General features: G+C 38.9%; 2 protein-coding genes across 4 annotated transcripts in view; both read left to right on the forward strand.

Moving 5' to 3' along the window:
• Nucleotides 1-7,205, forward strand: part of LOC116024648 (dirigent protein 10) — a 7,794-nt gene extending 589 nt beyond the window's left edge. Inside the window, exons 1-3 of one of the 3 annotated variants that reach the window (XR_004099511.1) lie at nt 3,388-5,567; nt 6,007-6,109; nt 6,187-6,328. Coding sequence is in view for 2 of the 3 variants with exons in the window: in XM_031265595.1 (XP_031121455.1) it covers nt 6,108-7,046 (939 nt within the window). In the remaining variant the exon portion in view is untranslated. Of the gene's footprint in view, nt 1-3,387; nt 5,568-6,006 lie in introns of those variants that run through there. The other 2 variants (XM_031265594.1, XM_031265595.1) reach the window with 2 other exon arrangements.
• A 6,507-nt stretch (nt 7,206-13,712) lies between these two features.
• Nucleotides 13,713-16,750, forward strand: LOC116025822 (protein FAR1-RELATED SEQUENCE 5-like). The gene is made up of 3 exons (XM_031267177.1): nt 13,713-13,817; nt 15,097-15,524; nt 15,931-16,750. The coding sequence occupies exons 1-3, from the start codon at nt 13,802-13,804 to the stop codon at nt 16,138-16,140; spliced, it is 654 nt and encodes a 217-aa protein (XP_031123037.1). The 5' UTR covers nt 13,713-13,801; the 3' UTR covers nt 16,141-16,750.
• The last annotated feature ends 2,715 nt before the right edge of the window (nt 16,751-19,465 follow it).

The following is a 19,465-nucleotide window of genomic DNA, read 5'->3' on the forward strand; positions in this document are numbered from 1 at the left end:
GGAATTTTCTGTGTTTATTCGCGGACCAAAATGACCAAAACTTTTTACGGACATCAAGTAATATGTGTTGGGGTTCTACCATAAAAATTTCAAGTGAAAAAGAGTTCGGGAACTATTTTTACCGGCTCAATCTTTCGGACTGCGCCAAGCTGAAATTTTCTGAATTAAGCTTAGTATGATTATGGATGTGTTAATGATAATTGTGAGGTAGTTAGTGAGTTAATGGTGATTAGGTGATGCTAAGGACGTGGATTAATGATGGAGATTAAATGATAATCTCATGATTTTTGGGTTATGGTTAGGCAATGACCTTACCTATTAGAATTTATATATGTTTGGATGTACGATATCCTCAAGTTATGATCTAATGGTGTTGATCATNTGAGGTAGTTAGTGAGTTAATGGTGATTAGGTGATGCTAAGGACGTGGATTAATGATGGAGATTAAATGATAATCTCATGATTTTTGGGTTATGGTTAGGCAATGACCTTACCTTTTAGAATTTATATATGTTTGGATGTACGATATCCTCACGTTATGATCTAATGGTGTTGATCATGGTGGAAGTTGTCAATGGAAATAATGACAAGGACAGCTATCTATTATTAGTTAATGGTGGGGACGATAGTTGAGGATGCTGGTTGTTTTAAAGTGTGAGATGGACATATGAAGTGTATCCAAAAATGTTTATGAAAACTTACGTTGAAAGACGTATGCTATTTTGGTATAAAGGTTGTCAAAACCTTATTGTTTGAGAAAATGATGTTTGAAAATCCTTCAGGGGCTAAAGAGGTAGCCGATTTCAAATATTGGACTCATTGGTGAAATATGTCCAAAAGAAATGATTTGAGTAAGAAAAATTGAAGGAAGAATCATGTTTTCAAAACCGTAGTTTCTAAAGTAAGTGAGGAGGACCTTGATTGACCCACGGGTGGCTTTAAGTGCCCTTGCCCAGTGGTCGTTATATTATATTGTTAGAGCGAAGTCTATTCGCCGTTATGTCGTCATGTTGGGATAAGGAGAGGTGCCCACGGGAAGGCTTGAGTGCCACGGCCCGGGGTTGGGATAAGGGAGGAACCTACGGGAGGGCTGGAGTGCCATGGCCCGAGGTTGTAGGCCTCACTCTTACTATATGAAACTAAGGAAGTTTTAAAAATGAGTAAAGAGTTACTCTGTAACGTCTTTGAGAAAGAAATGATTTTGTCTTACGAGACGAGTGGATTTTGATTCACTGAACGATATACTATTTTCCAAATGATTATGTTTTCAAACCTTTGTCTACTTTTGAGTGACATCGGATTTCCTTACTTAGCCGTCGCGCTAACTGCACTTCAATGTGTTTCTTATCAGTTGCAGATTAGTGTGGGCCCCTGTAGCCGATGAGCTCGGAATAGAAGGGAAGTACAGGTTGAGGTCTACTCTTTGATGTAGACAGGGATTGTTATTAATGTTGTAAGTTTAGCCTGTGCACTTAGAGTGGAGTTTGTCAAAGAGGTGATAGAATTCACTCTAGGTGTGGCGGTAGCACCCGGTTTTCTGTTGATATGATGTAAGCTTCCGCAGCGTTTTATTACGGATTTTGTAATAAATGTAAGAGTTGAAAATTGGGGTGTTACGTAACATGCATGGTTGTTGTTATATTGAGCTTCTTAGACTGATTGGGCTAAACCTCATTTCTTATTATTATTTTTATTCTTAGTAATGGAATTAGTATTAGTATTATTGTTCTTATTAATATACTAAGTATTATATTTATTACGTTTAAATTTCTTTTCTTTTTTTTTTTCGTATTGTGAGTAGTAATTGTATTATAATTTTTATTTATTTATTATTTTTTTGAGAAAATAATTTTTTTATTACTTATTAATTATTCCTGACAATGTCAGTATTATTGTAAGGAGTATTATTATCACTGTTGCAAAAATCCCTGCCTAGGCCACCTAGGCACCCGCCAAGGCGCTAGGCACTCCTAGATCGTGGCGAATTGCTCCCTAGGCGTCCGCCTAGGTGGCCGGCCGCCTAGCGCCTAACTCGGCCGACTAGGCCGAATTTGACCAAGTTAACTCGTCCAACTCGACAGAGTTAGCCGAGTTAACTTGAGCGAGTCGGCATTGTTAATTTTATTATTATATTTATATATATTTAAATTTATTTATTTATATAAGTAAGGGAAGTAAGAGATATATATATATATATATAATATAATATATGACATACACCCACACACATGAATTAATTTTTTATTTGTATAGCTCGCCGCCTAGAACCGCCTAGGCGCGGCCTAGACCGCTTAGGCGCTAGTCTACCGCCCGACTAGCGCCTAGCGCCTACTGCAACCATGATTATTATTGATTTTTCATTTTTATCATCATCATCTTCTTTAGAGTCATTCTTTGTTTAATTAGAATTATTATTTTAAGTTCATATTGAATTATTATTAAAGATGATAATAATAATAATAATAATAATAGTAATAATAAAAATATTATTATTATTATTATTATTTTTTAATAGTATTTTTTATTAATATTATTAAAAGTAATATTATTCAGCTGTGTATTACTTTTATTATTAAGCTGTGTATTTTTTTAATAAATAATATCATTATAATGTTGCCTAATATTTATGTGCACCGGATAATACTAGTTTTTTTTTATAAGAATTAATATCACTTTTGGTTCCTCAACTTTTGAGTTTTATCAATTTTGGTGCACAACTTTAAATTATTTTTCAATTTTGGTGCCTAACTTTGTTATTTTTATCAATTTTGATCCTTCCGAACAAATTGACGGCGAAATGTTACCGAATTTTATATTCTAAGGACACAATCATTATCGCAAAGAAAGATCTTCAATATCTAAACAAAACCACTGTCAAATCATGTTTATAGGTGTTTGATCGGTTTAAATAATGGGGAAGACATGCAAAAACCAGACATAGATCTATGAGATTTATAGTATCGAGTATCGACGATTGACAAACACTTATTTTTCTCTTAATATGAATTTTCTATTGTTTAGATATTGAAGATCTTTCTTTGGCAATGATTTTGTCCATTGAAATATAAAATCCGATAACATTTCGATGTCAATTTAGTCGGAAGGATCAAAACTGATAAAAACAACAAAGTTAGGCACCAAAATTAAAAATTTTAAAATTGTACACTAAAATTGATAAAATTTAAAAGTGGAGGGACCGAAAGTGATATTAATTCTTTTTATAATAAGAAGGAATCGTCTCAGAGCAACCCATCAATGTATAATAGGTAGATATTGGAATAGTAAATGCTGATTTGGAAGAGTGAGAAATAGGAGAGAGGAAATTGGTTACTCTGCAAATATGAAGATATTTGGATTCCCAATAAAGAAGAAAAAATTAAAGTTGGCTGCTGTGCGACTGCACGCTCAGGCCCGCTTGACAGTAGCATAAATTTTTATTACGGAGTATTATTTTATTTTCAATTTTGTTTTGTTTTTTTATTCATCCCTCCTTATTTTTTCTTTTCTAATCACACTTACAATAACTCCTCAATAAAATATTTCCCCTCTCATAAGTTTCCTTAATTCACTCCAATACTGCTACTGCGACTCTTCTCCAACTATACTATCAGCAGGTGGCGCGAATGTTTCTACTGGATTCCATGATCAAACTACGATCAAAACTACTCAAATGTAGATTTGCGATCATCAATTCTTGCAATTCTACACCCTCAACATCCAAATCATACCACACTCGCCGGTGTCCTCCTAGGCCACCTGCCTCAGAGCCGCCGCGAAGGCCGAGCAGGCTCTCTCAGCGCAAGCCAATACCATTCATTGATGATCTAAAACAAATCCATGCCCCAGAAGATCTCCTCTCCCTCTTCCATGATTACCGGAAAATGGGCTTCAAGCATTACTACCCTTCCTACTCTTCCCTCATCTACAAGCTCGCCAAGTCTCGGAACTTCGAAGCCGTCGATACCCTTCTTGGTTGCCTTAAAACCTACAATGTCCACTGCAGAGAGGCCCTTTTCATTGGGTTGATTGAGCACTACGGAAAATGTGGGTTGGTGGAGAAGGCGATTCATCTTTTTCGCGAGATGAAGGAGTATTTCAACTGTGTCCGCTCAATACAGTCCTTCAATATGCTTCTCAATGTGTTGGTGGAGAATGGCAGGCATTGCGAAGCTTATGACATGTTCAAGGGTTCTTCGAAGCTGGGGTTTCGTCCCAACTCGGTTTCTTTTAATATCATGATTAAAATGTATCTGGAGAAGGGCGAACTTGAAAGGGCTCGCGAAGTGTTTGATGAAATGCTCGAGAGAGAGGTTGAGCCCACTGCCGTGACGTACAATTCTCAGATCGGGTTTTTGTGCAAAAGGGGTGAGTTTGAAAAGGGAAAGAGTTTGTTTGAGGATATGGTTAGGAAAGGGACTAAGCCGAATGAGGTCACCTATGCTTTGCTGATGGAAGGTTTGTGTTTTTTGGGGAGGTACAAGGATGCCAAGAAGTTAATGTTTGATATGGAATACCAGGGGTGTAAACCCAAGGTTGTTAACTATGGTGTTTTGGTGAGTGATCTTGGGAAGAGAGGCAAAATCGAAGAGGCGAAAAGTTTGCTCGTTGAGATGAAGAAAAGGCATATCAAGCCTGATGCTGTAATCTATAATATGCTGATTAGTTATTTTTGCAGAGAAGATAGAGCTGCTGAGGCTTACAGAGTTTTGGTTGAAATGCAAATTGCAGGTTGCAAACCAAATGCCACTACATACAGGATGGTGGTTGATGGGTTCTGTAAAGCAGGAGAATTTGAAGAAGGTTTGAAGGTTTTCAATGCAATGTTGATGAGTGGCCATTTCCCACGCACTGAAACACTTCGTTCTCTAGTAATGGGCTTATTTGACTGTGGGAAGGTTGATGATGCATACTTTATTTTAGAGGAAATGGCAAAGAGGAAGAAGATGTTCGATTTTGAGTCATGGGAAGCCATAGTCAAGGATTCCTGCCCTTTGGATAAAGCATTAGCATTCAATAATCATATAACTGAAATTGTGTCTTCTAACTAATGGAATTGTAGAATAACATAACTTTATCAGGCTCACCACAAGTGAGCCGATTTACTGGTTGGTTGGCCAAGGTTGTGACTCTTGGCGTTTGGAGCTGAATGATTGCTTGAGCATCTTACCAGCCCACATTTTCAAAGTTTGAGGTCTTAGATTTTGTTCTTGCTGATGGTGACCAAAACACCTAATTTGGTTTCTGTTCATTTGTTGTCATGGTGATGCACAACATTGCCTGGATGGTGTTAATGCCAGGCATCCATGATGAGTATGGAACAACAATGGAATTCATTAGGTAGCAGCTGGAAAGAGTTTTAAAAGCCTTCAAATATGGCGTTGATAAGTGAAGAAGGCAAATTGTGATGCTTCATTTTGGATATGTTTTTTGGGATATGCCTTACTGGGGATTTTTATTGACAAGAGGACAACTCCTTAAACTTATCAGAATTGACCTGGGAAAACTTTCTAGGAAGGATTGCCACAACCCATAAAGGCTTTAATATTACTGACTGCGATTTGGTCCAGGTAAAACTCATCCGCAATATAGACGAATAAAGTGGAGATATATGCACCATATAAATTGTCATGTCACTACATTCTTTTCTGACATTGTAGTAAAATAAATATAGTGGCATGGGTAATTTCCTGTTGCCATTTGTCTTTGGAATGTTACTAATCCCGGGTTTGTCTTTGAATATTGTGTGGCATTGGTAAATGGTAATTCCTATTTTTGAGTTAGTGATGAAAATGGAAGCACAACTGGCTTTTATTCCCTACTTTTTGTACTCCCTTTATGATTAAATTTATATTCCTTACCTAATCCCCAATTACTTTAATATGAAATGATTTTTGCATGTCCTCCAACAAATACACTTGACAGTGGAGATGTATATACCTAATTCATCTCATCAACTCCACTAATGCCTTATTCCAACTTCTGAATGATTTTGCATCGAACTTGCAGGTATATATATGCATCTGTCGAGGCAGTAGTGTTCATCAACTACATTGTTGCAAAAGATTTACTGAAGCATCAGGAAAACCTTAAACGCTCCTCCATTGAAGATGTCGACCAAAAATCTACTCAAGAATGTTATTCTTTCACTTGTTCTGGCACTAACGTTAACTGCTGCTGCTGTGTCAGGTCGAGTTCTAGAAGAGGAACCCGTTTCCCCAGGTGTTGAACCTGAAACCCCTGCCTCGGTTGCCACCCCGGTTTCTGGGGTTACAGCCAGCGGAGCGTCTCCCGCTGGTGCTGGTGCAGCTGCAGCCGCTGGTTCTGGTGGCGATGGTGGTGAAGGTCCTGATGATCATACATTTTCCTTCTTTATGCACGATATTCTTGGTGGATCGAACCCCTCTGCTATAGCTGTTACCGGGATTGTGACCAATCCTGCTGTGAGTGGGCAGGTCGCCTTTGCAAAACCCAATGGTGCAGTCCTCGCAGTGAACAACGGTGTTGATGTCAATAACGCCAACAGCGGAATCATCAGCAACAACAACATTCCCTTCCTTACTGGCCTCAGCGGAATCACAGGCAATGCCATTCAGAACAACGGGAACAACAACAACAACATAATAGGAGGAGGTTTTGGATTCCCGGCCTTGAACATGGCTCAACTGGGCTCTGGAATCACCTTCCAGAAACTCATGTTCGGCACCATGACAGTTTTCGACGATGAACTGACCGAGGGGCACGAGCTAAACTCCGGCCTGGTGGGAAAAGCTCAGGGCTTTTACATCGCAAGCTCCGAAGACGGAACCAGCCAGACCATGGCATTCACCGTGATGTTTCACAGTGGTAGCTACTCCGATAGCCTTACCTTTTTCGGGGTTCACCGGATTCGTGTCTCGGAATCTCACCTTGCTATCATGGGAGGTACCGGGAAGTATGTGAATGCCAAGGGATTCGCGACGGTGAAGACGATTCCGGCTGCACCCAACCAGCAGGAGACTGATGGAGTGCAAACTGTGCTGCACATCACTGTTTATCTTGCTTATTAAATGTGCAGTGTCAGTGTGTGTGTGTCCAATCCCAATCTTCTTCATCTTTAGCTATGGCTTCTGTAATCATCTTTGCATGCTTTCTGTCATACTATTTGTTACACTACTTAACAAGTTTATAATGAAATCGCCAAATTATTCTGTTTTGTTTTTGTGAAATTTCCATTGTTTCAGCTCTGTCAAACTGCCAACTCCATTACTCCAACTATCTGATTCCTCTATTTTTTTTTTTTAAATAATAACTAAAGTTTTATGACTTCACTGGACTTCATGCACCCGCTATCAAGCCCAAATTGTATACTCACCTTGCCGCTAGCCAATCCCCTAACGCTGGGCAAATTATAAACTGTGTGGACCACGGTCCAAAATGATGTCGTTGAATATTATAAATACTCCATAAAAATAATATATTTTATGTGATAACATAATAAAATTATTAAAGATAAAATAATAAAAATAATGTACATTATGAATTATAAGCTGCATGAAAACGAAAGTTTATCTAAAATAAAGTCAATTTTAGATCGTGATCCACATAATTACGGTCCACACAATAATTACTGGAAGTTCGGTACACAGTATTAAATTATCAATCTTAACACAGCAACGGATGGGAGAAACGGGGAGAAACGCTCCCGGCTTTGTTGAACAGCGAAGAACAGGATCTGTTGGACCGAAGCAATAAGAAAACGAAAACGTCGACGGAATCGCCATGGGAGAAGCCCCGCCGGCTGGAAGCGAGGCGACAGAGGCGATGTCGGGAAGTGACAAGCAGGCAAGTGCTCTCTCTTTCAAACAGGTTGTGGCTAATGAAGTTTCTGATGATTTGCAGAAACTACGCGATGAATTAGATCTTGTGTCTGAGGATGAAGAAGAACCGGATGATGACTTGGATCCACTCTGCCCGATTATTAGGCTGACTAGAGAAGAGAAGGTGCGCTTGAGAAGTAAATGGAAACACACGCTGATAGTAAAAGTTATGGGCAGACACGTTGGGTATGGGTATCTTCTCAGACGCCTTACAGCCTTATGGAAACCCAAGGCAAGAATGGAACTCGTAACCATTGATAATGGATATTTCCTTGCGAAGTTTGCATCCGTGGATGATTACGAGTATGCTAAGTACGGAGGGCCATGGATGGTATTGGATCACTACCTCATTGTCAAGGAGTGGATTCCAAATTTTGATCCCTCCATGGACAAAACCGAGAGAATGATAGTCTGGATTCGCTTCCCGTGTCTGCCAGCGGAGTATTTCGATCACAAATTCCTTATGAGGGTAGGGGCCAAGGTCGGCCGCCCGATTAACATCGACACTGCCACGAGTTTGGTTTCGAGAGCGAGTTTTGCAAGGGTCTGCGTAGAAGTTGACATCACCAAGCCTTTGCTTGCCAAGTTCACATTGAAGAATAGGGTCCGCCCTATAGTATATGAAGGACTGCATTTGATTTGCTTCCATTGCGGTGTGTATGGACATAACGCGAAAGGTTGCAATCTGAACAAGACAAATGAAATCACCCCCGAAGAGGGTACGCCCGCCGTGAATCAGCCGGAAAATTCCTCCGGGGAGGGTAATAGTCAAAACAGAGGAGGAAAAGGAAATAATACAACTAGCAAAGAAGCTACCTTAATTAGGCCTGAAGTATTAGAGGATTATGGATCTTGGATGATTGCAAACAAACCTAAAAGGAACTATAATAGAAATCAGGGAAACAGAAACCAAGATGGAAAGGAGAACGGGAAAACAAATCAACAAGGAGCGGGAAAAGGGAAACAGATCAGCGGGAAATCTGGGTCGAGATTTGCGAGCCTAGAAGACACTTCTAATGCAGCTGATGAGGACGATCTGGCGGAGATTCCCTGTGAGCAACTAGCAAGCGAAACACATGCCCACGTGCCTAAAAAATCTAGCCCACCGAAAGGAAAACGATCGACTGTCCAATTATCTGAAAAACAAATTATGGGCAATAATGAGCATGGAACTCACAGGAAGCAAGTCGAAGCTAGAGAAACAAGCAGGAAAAGGCACTCAAGACAGAGGAACACCGAGTTGCATGCCAACCAGGCTGGGGCCGCTAACGAGCATACTTTAGTCCTGCGAGGGAGAAATGGCGCTAAAACAGTGCAGGTTATTGAAGAGCAAGAAGAGACGGAAGAGCTCGGCCTGCCGAGAAAGGAATCAGCTCGCGAACACTCTGGTGATCCACCGGACGAACCCCGGCTGGAAAGCACGGAGCTGGTTGACGTGGAAGATGATGGAGAAAATCTGGCTTTTGCTGGTGCTGTCGCGATGGAACTAGAAGCGTGAGGGGTTCCCTGCCGCTTTCTGGTTTTGTGTTCTCTTCCTTTTCTTGGTTTGTTTGCTTTCTGTTGTGTCGTTTGCTGTTTTTCGTTTTCCTCTTCTCCTTTGTTTTTGTTTTCCAATGAAGGTAACCACATGGAATTGTCAAGGAGCAGCGTCCAAGGCATTTCTTAGAGCTGCTAAATGGCTGATCAATAAACATCGCCCAGACATCCTTTGTTTGGTGGAAACCAAAACCTCTAGTGCCAACGCTGATGCTATCTGCGGAAAGCTTGGGTATGAGCACTGGGCGAGAGTGGAAGCACTCGGCTTTAGTGGGGGAATATGGGTCTTCTGGTCGACTGCTCTACAAGTTGACGTACTCAATTCCCATCCTCAATTTGTTCACATGACAATCACAGAATCCACGGGACGGTAGTGGCATTTTTCGACGGTCTATGGCAGCCCGTCACCCCACCTCCGTCGACGCCTTTGGACTGCTTTAAGCAGAAGTAAGGTTCAAGTTGGACATCCTTGGCTTATAGCTGGGGATTTTAACGCCATTTTGAACAACGATGAGTGTACCAGTTCAAATAATTCAGGGAATCACAGAAATAGCGACTTCAGCAGTTGGATGTTCGACGAAGCATTACTGGACCTGGGATACTCGGGACAAAAATTTACATGGAAGCGGGGAAGGGAGGAAGAAACTTTCAAAGGAGCCCGACTAGACCGTGCGGTGTGTTCGATGGAATGGTTGGACCGAATGAGCGATACAAGGGTAACCCATTTACCAGCTCTTGGTTCCGACCATTGTCCGATTTTAATTGAGTTTGATATTGAGGTAAAACAGCATCAACATAGGTTTGTTTTTCAAGGAGCGTGGGCGACTCATCATTCCTTTCTGGATGTCACCCGCCGGCAATGGGATACTAAGGAAACGGTATGGCATAACAAAGAGGCGATGGCCTCTAAATTTAAGGAGTGGAACAAAACAGTCTTTGGCAACATTCACCATAGGAAGAATACTTTGCTAAGAAGGTTGGATGGGATCCAATTGAAAATGGAGCAGGCAAAGCATGGTGGACTGATTAAACTAGAAAGGAGAGTTCGGAAGGAACTCGAGGAGGTGCTACAACAAGAGGAAATGCTATGGTTCCAGCAGGCACGGGAAGAGTGGATTACCTCGGGCGACCGCAACACCAAATTCTATCATGCGGCCGCAAAAAGCAAGAATACTAAACTAGGAAGGTATAATTTCCTTGATGAAGAAGGTAATACTATTCATGACGAACACAGAATAGAAAAGGCAATTCAAGAGTATTTTATGGGGATTTTCACAAAAGATATTGAGGCAGACACTAATTGTATCCTAAAGGGTAAATTCCCCACTCTTGATGAAGGGGATTGGGCCTCTTTTAATGCGGGTTTCCCCTTAGAAGAAATTAAAGCAGCCCTTTTTGATATGAGTTTTTTGAAAGCCCCAGGACCCGATGGTTTCCATGCTATGTTTTACCAGAAAGCATGGCAAATTGTTGGGAAGTCAGTCTTTATGCAGGTTGACCTCTTTATGAAATCCGGTGATCTCGAGGAAGGAATGAATGATACGTTGATTGCCCTCATTCCGAAGAATAGCTGCCCTACTAGTCCCAGCCAGTACAGGCCAATCAGTCTTTGTAATGTCATCTACAAAATCATCACTAAAGCCATGACGACCAGAATCAAACCGATCTTGAGAAAACTTGTTAGTAAGGAACAAAGCAGCTTTGTGCCGGGCAGACAGATCACGGACAACATTCTGATTTATCAGGAAGTAATCCACTCCATGAGGAATAAACAGGGAAATAAAGGCTTTATGGTCCTCAAAATAGACTTGGAAAAGGCCTATGACAGACTTAATTGGGACTTCATTCGAGACACGCTTAAATAGACAGGCATGACCAATGACTGGATTAGGAACATTATGACGTGCGTTGAGACTCCCAAGTTGAAAATTCTTTGGAAAGGGAAGCAACTTGACCAATTAACGCCCTCCCGGGGAATCCGTCAGGGTGATGCCATTTCCCCTTACCTTTTCGTTTTGTGCATGGAAAGGCTTGGTCACCTAATCAAAGAGGAAGTTAAAAGAGGCAGGTGGAAAGGTATCCGACTCTCCAAGTATGGCCCTTTACTAACACACCTTTTTTTCACTGATGACCTTGTTTTGTTTACTGAAGCATCACAGGACCAAATCAATGTCGTTTCTCGATGTCTTGCAACGTTTAGCAAGGCCTCGGGCCAAAGAGTTAGTTTAAACAAGTCACAGATCTTTTTCTCCAACAACGTGACTAGTGACGAGGCGCGGGAGATTGTTCAAGCTGCTGGCATTCCCGAGACTAATAATCTCGGGAAATATCTCTGGGTCCCATCCTTCCATGGTAGAGTCACCAATACTCTTTTCTCCCCGATGCTAGACAGGATTGAAGATAGGCTTAGTGGCTGGAAGACGAAATTCCTGACACTAGCGGGAAGACAAGTTTTGGCACAGTCAGTCCTCCAGACGATTCCCTATTATGGTATGCAAACAATATATATGCCAGCGGGAATTTTACAGGAAATTGACAAGAAAGTTCGACGCTTCATCTGGGGCGGAACATCGGAGACCCGCAAGTGCCACCTTGTGTGCTGGGAAGAAGTTACCAAACCGAAAGACAAGGGTGGGCTTGGTATTAGAGCGGCTAAGGACATGAATATGGCATTCATGGCCAAGCTCGGATGGCGTTTCATAACTGACGAGGACAGCCTTTGGGTTAGCGTTTTGAAAGAGAAATATGCACATGGGAGATATGGTCTCGACACCATATGTTCGAAATAGTCATGCTCCAACGCATGGAGAGGCATTGTTGCTGCAAAAGATATCGTCTATAAGGGAATGAGGAAACTGGTTAAGAGTGGGAGGGATACTCTCTTCTGGGAAGACAAGTGGATCCACGAAGAACCCCTTGTTTCTTTCGTCCCCAATCATGAAGACTTGGGAAGCAGGGTAGCCGATTTTTGGGAAGATACCAAGGGCTGGAAATGGGAAAAACTCACGCACATCCCAGAAGGAGTACGGCTCAAAATGGAACTCATCTCACTGCATGATGATGAGGGTGAAGACGAATGCTATTGGAACTTTGAGGCGTCAGGTAAGTTCACTATCTCTTCGTCCTACTCCCTTGTTCGTGACAATCAATATAATGTGCAGGAACGGGTGTGGAAAAAACTATGGAAAATGGAGGTCCCCAACAAATTCAAGACGTTCCTTTGGATCGCGCTGCATGACTATTTGATGGGCAATGCAGAGAGGAAACGGAGAGGACTCACTATGGATGGAGGCTGTGACCAGTGTGTTGGTGAACTGGAAACGGTAGATCATATCCTCCGAACGTGTAAGAAAGCGAAGGAAATTTGGCTCGCTTTTGCTACTGCTGAGAGACGAAGGCAATGGAGACATTTGGATTTCAGGACCTGGATTACAAACAACATCTCAGGGGATGACGCGCATGATAGCACTGATAATTGGCCACGGCGTTTTACCATCATTGCATGGTGGCTCTGGAAGTGGCGGTGTGGAAGAGTTTTCAATGAAAGGGACGCTGAACTGCATCGCAACATTGTTTGGCTCAAAACATATGAAGAGGAGATAGACCGAGCTTTTACTAGTTGCAATATCAGAGTGACTACTTCAAGCTCGAGTAGAACCGTCCAGATCCGATGGAATGCGTCGTTAGAACACCGTTTCACGCTCAATGTGGATGGTAGTGTTCAACCGGGGGACAATAGAGCTGGATTTGGTGGAGTTATTCGCAATCGTGAAGGAAAATGGATTAGAGGCATTATGTGCAGAACCGGCTGTGATGATCCTGCGATTGTAGAAGCCAGAGCAATCGTCGAGTGCCTCAACTGGGCGTGGCAGGAAGGCTTCCGTGATCTCGAAGTTCAATCAGATGCAAAGAATGTTGTTAAATGGATTCACGAAGGACCACTCGGACGTGGACCCATTCGCCATCTCATAGAGGAAGCGCAACAATGGCTTAACGGAGAATGGAGGGTCTCTATTCAGGCGGTCTATCGTGAGCAAAATAAAGTTTCAGATTGCCTCGCGAAGTTTGGGGCCAAGCAGGAGGATGGAAGGAAAACTGTGGACCTTTGCCCAATTGAAAGTGAAGATGCTTTTTTGGATGATTTGGCGCATGTCACCAGTGCTCGAAGAGTGGTGGAGTTAGCAAGCTAGCTCTCTCCCCCGGGGTTACCCCCCTCCTTTTTCCGATTTAAAAAAAAAATTATCAATCTTAACAAATTTAGATATAATTATCATAAAAATACATTTAGAGCAAAAAAACAAAACAAAACAAAAACTCAAACCAACCGGACCCGCTGCTTCTCCTTCTCCTCCTTCTTCTCCTTCTTTGTTCACTTGAACTATTCGGCAATAACCACAAGAATTGCGGCAATGGACGCTCCCATTAGTAAGTACTTCTTTCTAATACATCTATTTGCGGTATACGTATGCTCACAGTGTGTCTATATATAGATAAAGATGCAGAACTTTGTTTCTATCTTATCCCAAGTACTCTATGTCTACCGTTTTCTTCTGTTATGCCATTCAACAATTCGACGTTTTTGTTGACGTTTGGGTGTTTCTGCAATTCGGGTTTTGTTTAATTGGTAAATAGATTGCAATATAAATATAAAAGACTGCACTTTTGAAGTCATTGGTTTTTTTCATCTTTGGGGATTTTAGAACTCTTTGAAAGGGAAATATTTGGGAATTATTATGTAATTTAAATTTTTATTTTTAAAATTCAGTCTGTGTGCAAAAGTTGGAATTTTACATAAAGATTGAATTAATTCTGTTACCCTCCTAGAAAAATAGAAGCTTGAAAGTATATCAATAATAAGAGGATGAAAATGAGTAAGAAATTAACTTTTTACCAGATAGAGTGCACTATGGAAGTATGGATTTTCAAGAAACTTGTTTTTTTCTCAATGAACTTAAATTAATGAATTAATTAAGAAAACTTACTTGTGAATTACTGATCTCCTTGTAAATGTGCTTGGTTTTCACAGTAGTCCAATGGTTTAGATGATTATATACTGAATATCAGTAGATTGAAATATGGAGAAGCTATTCTAGTCTCTGATTGCAAAACCGGACATGATTATTGTGCTGAAACATCCGGCTTACTATTGATTTATGCTGGTTAGTATAGGTTTACACCGGATGTATGGTAATCTATCATTCTTCTGAGAATATGTTTGTTCATTTAATTCTAATAGCAATAAATTATTTTAAACGGGGACTCGGTTTCAATAACTACATATGGAAATATAGTGTTAAAACTTAAAATTATATATTTTCATGCAAAAGCTAACATGTTGAACATTTAGCGTTCTTTGGATCCTTTATTTGGTAATTTTCACTCATAATTTCCCTTATATATTGCTCCAAATCCATGTCATGTTCTTACACGCTAGTAGACCATTTCCTCTGCAATTTCGTGAGGTTTCAATTGGCCTTTGCAAGTAGTTGAGGCAGTGGACTTTTGCCTCGTAAGTGTTAAGTGGTTTTCGTGTTGATCTAGTGTTCGCATTATCTTTGAGGAGTATGCAGAGATTTGTCTTGTTCTTGTTACGTAATGTAAGGCGTTGGTTGTCCTCAGCCTAATGTTGCCAATTCTTCTTTTCTCTATCTGTTTGTGCAAAAGTCTAATGAATTGAATGTTTACGTTACATATAATTTTGCAGTGGATGTGCAAATTGCTGTGGATGCTAGCATTGAAAGAGTGGAATTCTCTGCTGGAGGGGAAGTTAGTCCATCTGAAACTGACAGAATTCGAGAACCAAATGAAGGGATGACATTTGACTCTGAAGCAGCAGCAAGAGCATTTTATGTCGAGTATGCTGGGAGGGCGGGGTTTATAACCCGTGTGTTGTCATCCCGTAAATCTGAGCGTGATGGTTCGATTATATCACGAGGACTCGGGTGTAGAGGGATCCCTGATACTCAGAAGATAGGAAACGCTGCAACTGTAAAGCGAGATAGACGACGCGAAGGCTGTGCAGCAATGCTCCTAATAAAGAGAGAAAAACCCGGGACATGGGTGGTAAGAAAGTTTGTGAAGGACCATAATCATCCCCTGATGGTGTCACTCCCCAAGAGACATTCAACTTTCGTAAGCTTCCTTTCTTTTACGAAAAACTTATGATTTTGTTTCTATGACCATAAATTTTCCGATATTGCATAGGTCTCTCATGCAGCTTTCCAATCATGTTCCTTTGGGGGATACAAACTTGTAACCACAAGGTCATGAGTTCAAATCCTAGCCTTCTTGGTTTGAGCCGATCAGGTATGGGCAACCTAGGCTGGTTTACCTTCTTGTGATCCTTTGTTGGCTAGGGTCACAAGGCAAGGTTTATCCAGTGCAAACCTTCGGGTAATGGCTGCGGGTTTTCCTTTCACCAAAAATAAAAAATAAAAAAATCATGTTCCTTTGTATGTATAGTCAAATGTTTATTTCATATATCCAATTGCCTTATTCTGTTCACTTCAGTAATTTGTTCTCTTTGTGATCTTTGCAGGACGAGAAAGACAAGAAAATTCAGGAACTAACAGCAGAACTTCGAGTCAAGAAACGGCTCAGTGCAGCCTACCGGGAACACCTGCTTGGTATTATGAAAGATGTTGAAAGCCACAGCGAGCATCTGTCTTCCAAAGTTCAAGCCATTCGTGAAAATCTTAGATCCCTCGACGCTGAAAGGCAGGAGCTTTTAACCCGCGAGAGACCTTAGAAGGTTGGCCGACGCTTCCTCTTCAATCAAATTATGGAGCACGCAAACCTCTTGCTCGTGAGATGCTATGGCTTTAACCCAAAGCGCAAGCTCTGAAGCATGTCTGGTTTCAGGAGATGTTTCCGTGGCTTGAACTGATGACGAAAAGCGCAACAGTGATCAGTTGGTGATTACACCAAGACCAAACCCAACTTCCTAGCCTTTGATGTTAAGGTAAAATCCTTAACTTTCCCACCTTGATAGTCCTTGTCTTGATTAATCTTCATCTTGTAAAATATTTGTCTGAGAAAAGTGATCTGAGCATCATTTTTTCTGTGTTGGGATCCATAGCAGACCCCTTTTCTGCTGAAGCTGTTGCTTAAGCTTTTTGGGTTAATAACATTCATGATGAGGACAATGTTGTAATTTAAAACAATTTGGATTCTTTGGACTAGTTAACAATTTAAAACATGACACACTTAAACTAGTATATATCTAGTATTACTTGTGTGTTGGACTTAGGTTAATAAGTTGTATTAAAAATTGTTAGCTCTAGAGGTTTGGTTTATTGTAATACTAATTTTTTCACGCGCAAATGCGCGAATAAGATAATGCCCAATGTTTATTTTTATATAAGTACTTCAAAGTATATCAATACAAGATTATATTGGAGATGTTCATATATATGTAATGGAATGTTGAATTTGTTTATTTAAATCGGTAATTCAAAGTATATGAATGAAGGATAATATACGAGATGTTGACTATAATTGCAATTTTGTAAAAACGTTAATCTAAATACTTAGTCTAAAATGATAGTATAAATAATTACTACATTTTAAATCATATTAATAAAGAAATACGATTTACTTTTAAAATAAACAACTATAATGTAGTCCAAAAAGTATTACTGGGTTTCCCGCTTCAATTTATTGGGTTATTTGAATGTCTTCTTTGTCAACAAATCATCCCCAAGTAGTTCATATAATTGGCTTCAAATTATTTTTTTTTAAAATTTTTTTCTATGTTATTAATAGAATACTTGGTAAATAAATATATAACATTATTTTGTATTATAACTTTGATACGGAGTATTTAATTACAACATAGTGTAAAAAGAAGACAATGAATAATGTAGTGAATATAATTAATTAATAAATTTGAAGGTAAAGAATCTTTGCATTGTAGAAAATAAAGACAATATAACTAATGAAATTATATTTCTTTTTTAATTTTTTGATAATGAATAATTTTTATTGTAAAAAATAAAGACAATATAACTAATGAAATTATATTTTTTTTTTAATTTTTTGATAATCAATTTTTATTGTAGAAAAAAAAGACAATATAACTAATGAAATTGTATCTCTTTTTAAATTTTTTAATAATGAATATATATATATATATATATATATATATATATATATATATATATTGAATAAAGGCATTGTAAACCTTGAATTCTAAATTAAAGAAATGCATATTTTTTTTTATTTTTTTTGTTGTAGCTACTAATTTATTTTTAGTTTAATAAGAGTAATAGAGTGGGGTACTTAATCACAATACCTAGTTGCATGAAGATAAACAGTAAGCTCCGTACAATTAGCACTTCAAGAGTTCAAGTGCGTGATATTAACACATAAGCTGTAAATTACAATTCACAATACTTAGGTGCGTGAAGGCAAACATTAAGGTGCGTATAATTAGCACATCAAGTGCGTGATAATAACACATAAACTGTAAATTACAACTCAAAATACCTAGGTGCGTGAAGTCAAACATTAAGGTGCGTAAAATTAGCGAATCAGGTGCATGGTTAACACATAAGCTATAAATTATAACTCACAATACATAGGTGCGTGAAGGTAAACATTAGGGTGCGTAAATTAGCAACTCAGGTGCGTGATGTTAACACATAAGCTGTAAATTACAACTCACAATACCTAGGTGCGTGAAGGCAAACATTATGGTGCGTAAAATTAGCACTCAAGGTGATTGCATTTACACAATAAGGTGCGAGAATTTAAACCCTAAATTGCATCACTGTAAATTAAAAACTAATAAATAGATGACATTTTACCTTGTACAGCTACCATATGTTGCTGAGGTTGCTCCATTTGGGGTATATTTTCTTCATACGCCATTGATGGTGTGTCCTTCGCACCGAGTATACTGAGTATTTTGCTGAACGAAAAAACCTTTGAAAAACAGACGACTTGCAAAATTGTTGAAAATACTTACCGGAAAGAAGGGAAGAAGAAAAGTAATTTTTTCTGACTATTTTACCCCTCGGTGCGTGAAATTGAATCAAAATAACCACAACTACATCATTAAGATCAACGGCTGAGATAATTCCATAGATTAAACATCAACAACGCGCAGCCAACCCCACAACCACACCTGACAGTGCCAACCGGACCAGAATTGAATTCTGTATGTGTGTGTCTATATATATATATATACACGCTATGGATCGTGTGAGAACACTTACATAGGAGAGAAATAAAAACCAATTTCAATTTTACATCTGTAAAAATTCGACAGACCTAATAATATTTAAAAATAAAAAAAAAAGACGCGGTGAGAGTTTCGTAATTATCATCAACTCCACTGTGCAAACTGTAACCCTTAATATGCAATCTTTAACAACTCAATATGCAAATCTGGTAAGTTCTATACAATCAACAAAAATAAATAAATAAATTTTAAATCTAAACTGTAAATGTTAGACCTTAAGCAATAAAAAGTGAATCACTGGACCAAATAAAATAAAAAATCAGTTATAAACTCTAAAATCGAAACCCTAATTGCAATGTACTTTCGCATTTTTGCAAGTACAAACTTTTAATACTAAATATGCAAAATGTGAAAACTAAATGTTTAAAGCGTTAATACTAAATAGCATATTTTAGTGTTCACGTTGTATAGTAATGTTGGTGATAATTACGAAACTGTCACCACATTTTTTTTTAAAATTTGATCTAGTGAGATCAATTTTTCTAAGTAACTATCATGAAGGGTACATACTCACTGTATGTATCAACATTAATTTTGACTATTATTTTTAAATGTAATAATTAATAAATTAACTATAACAAATATGATATGTTTAATCCATTTATCTTATCATGATTACAATTTATTGATTAAACTAACTTTGTTTTACTTATCTTCCTATTAATTTTAATAAATTTATTTTTTGTGTGCTTAATAACACAGTAAATTTTATATACAAATAGTTAACTTAATATTATGAAATATTAAATTTTAAATAATTTCAGTCAACTCTCATTAACTAAATCAAACAAATAAAATAAGACTATGGGAAGTATTTTAAGATTTAATA

This window comes from Ipomoea triloba, chromosome 7 (assembly GCF_003576645.1).
Source record: "Ipomoea triloba cultivar NCNSP0323 chromosome 7, ASM357664v1".
Lineage (NCBI taxonomy): Eukaryota > Viridiplantae > Streptophyta > Magnoliopsida > Solanales > Convolvulaceae > Ipomoea > Ipomoea triloba.

What these genes read in the sequence shown, in the direction of transcription:
- LOC116025822 (XM_031267177.1), top strand. An exon ending in CCAAGAGACATTCAACTTTC is followed by an intron (nt 15,525 to 15,930) that starts GTAAGCTTCCTT and finishes TGATCTTTGCAG; the next exon opens with GACGAGAAAGACAAGAAAAT.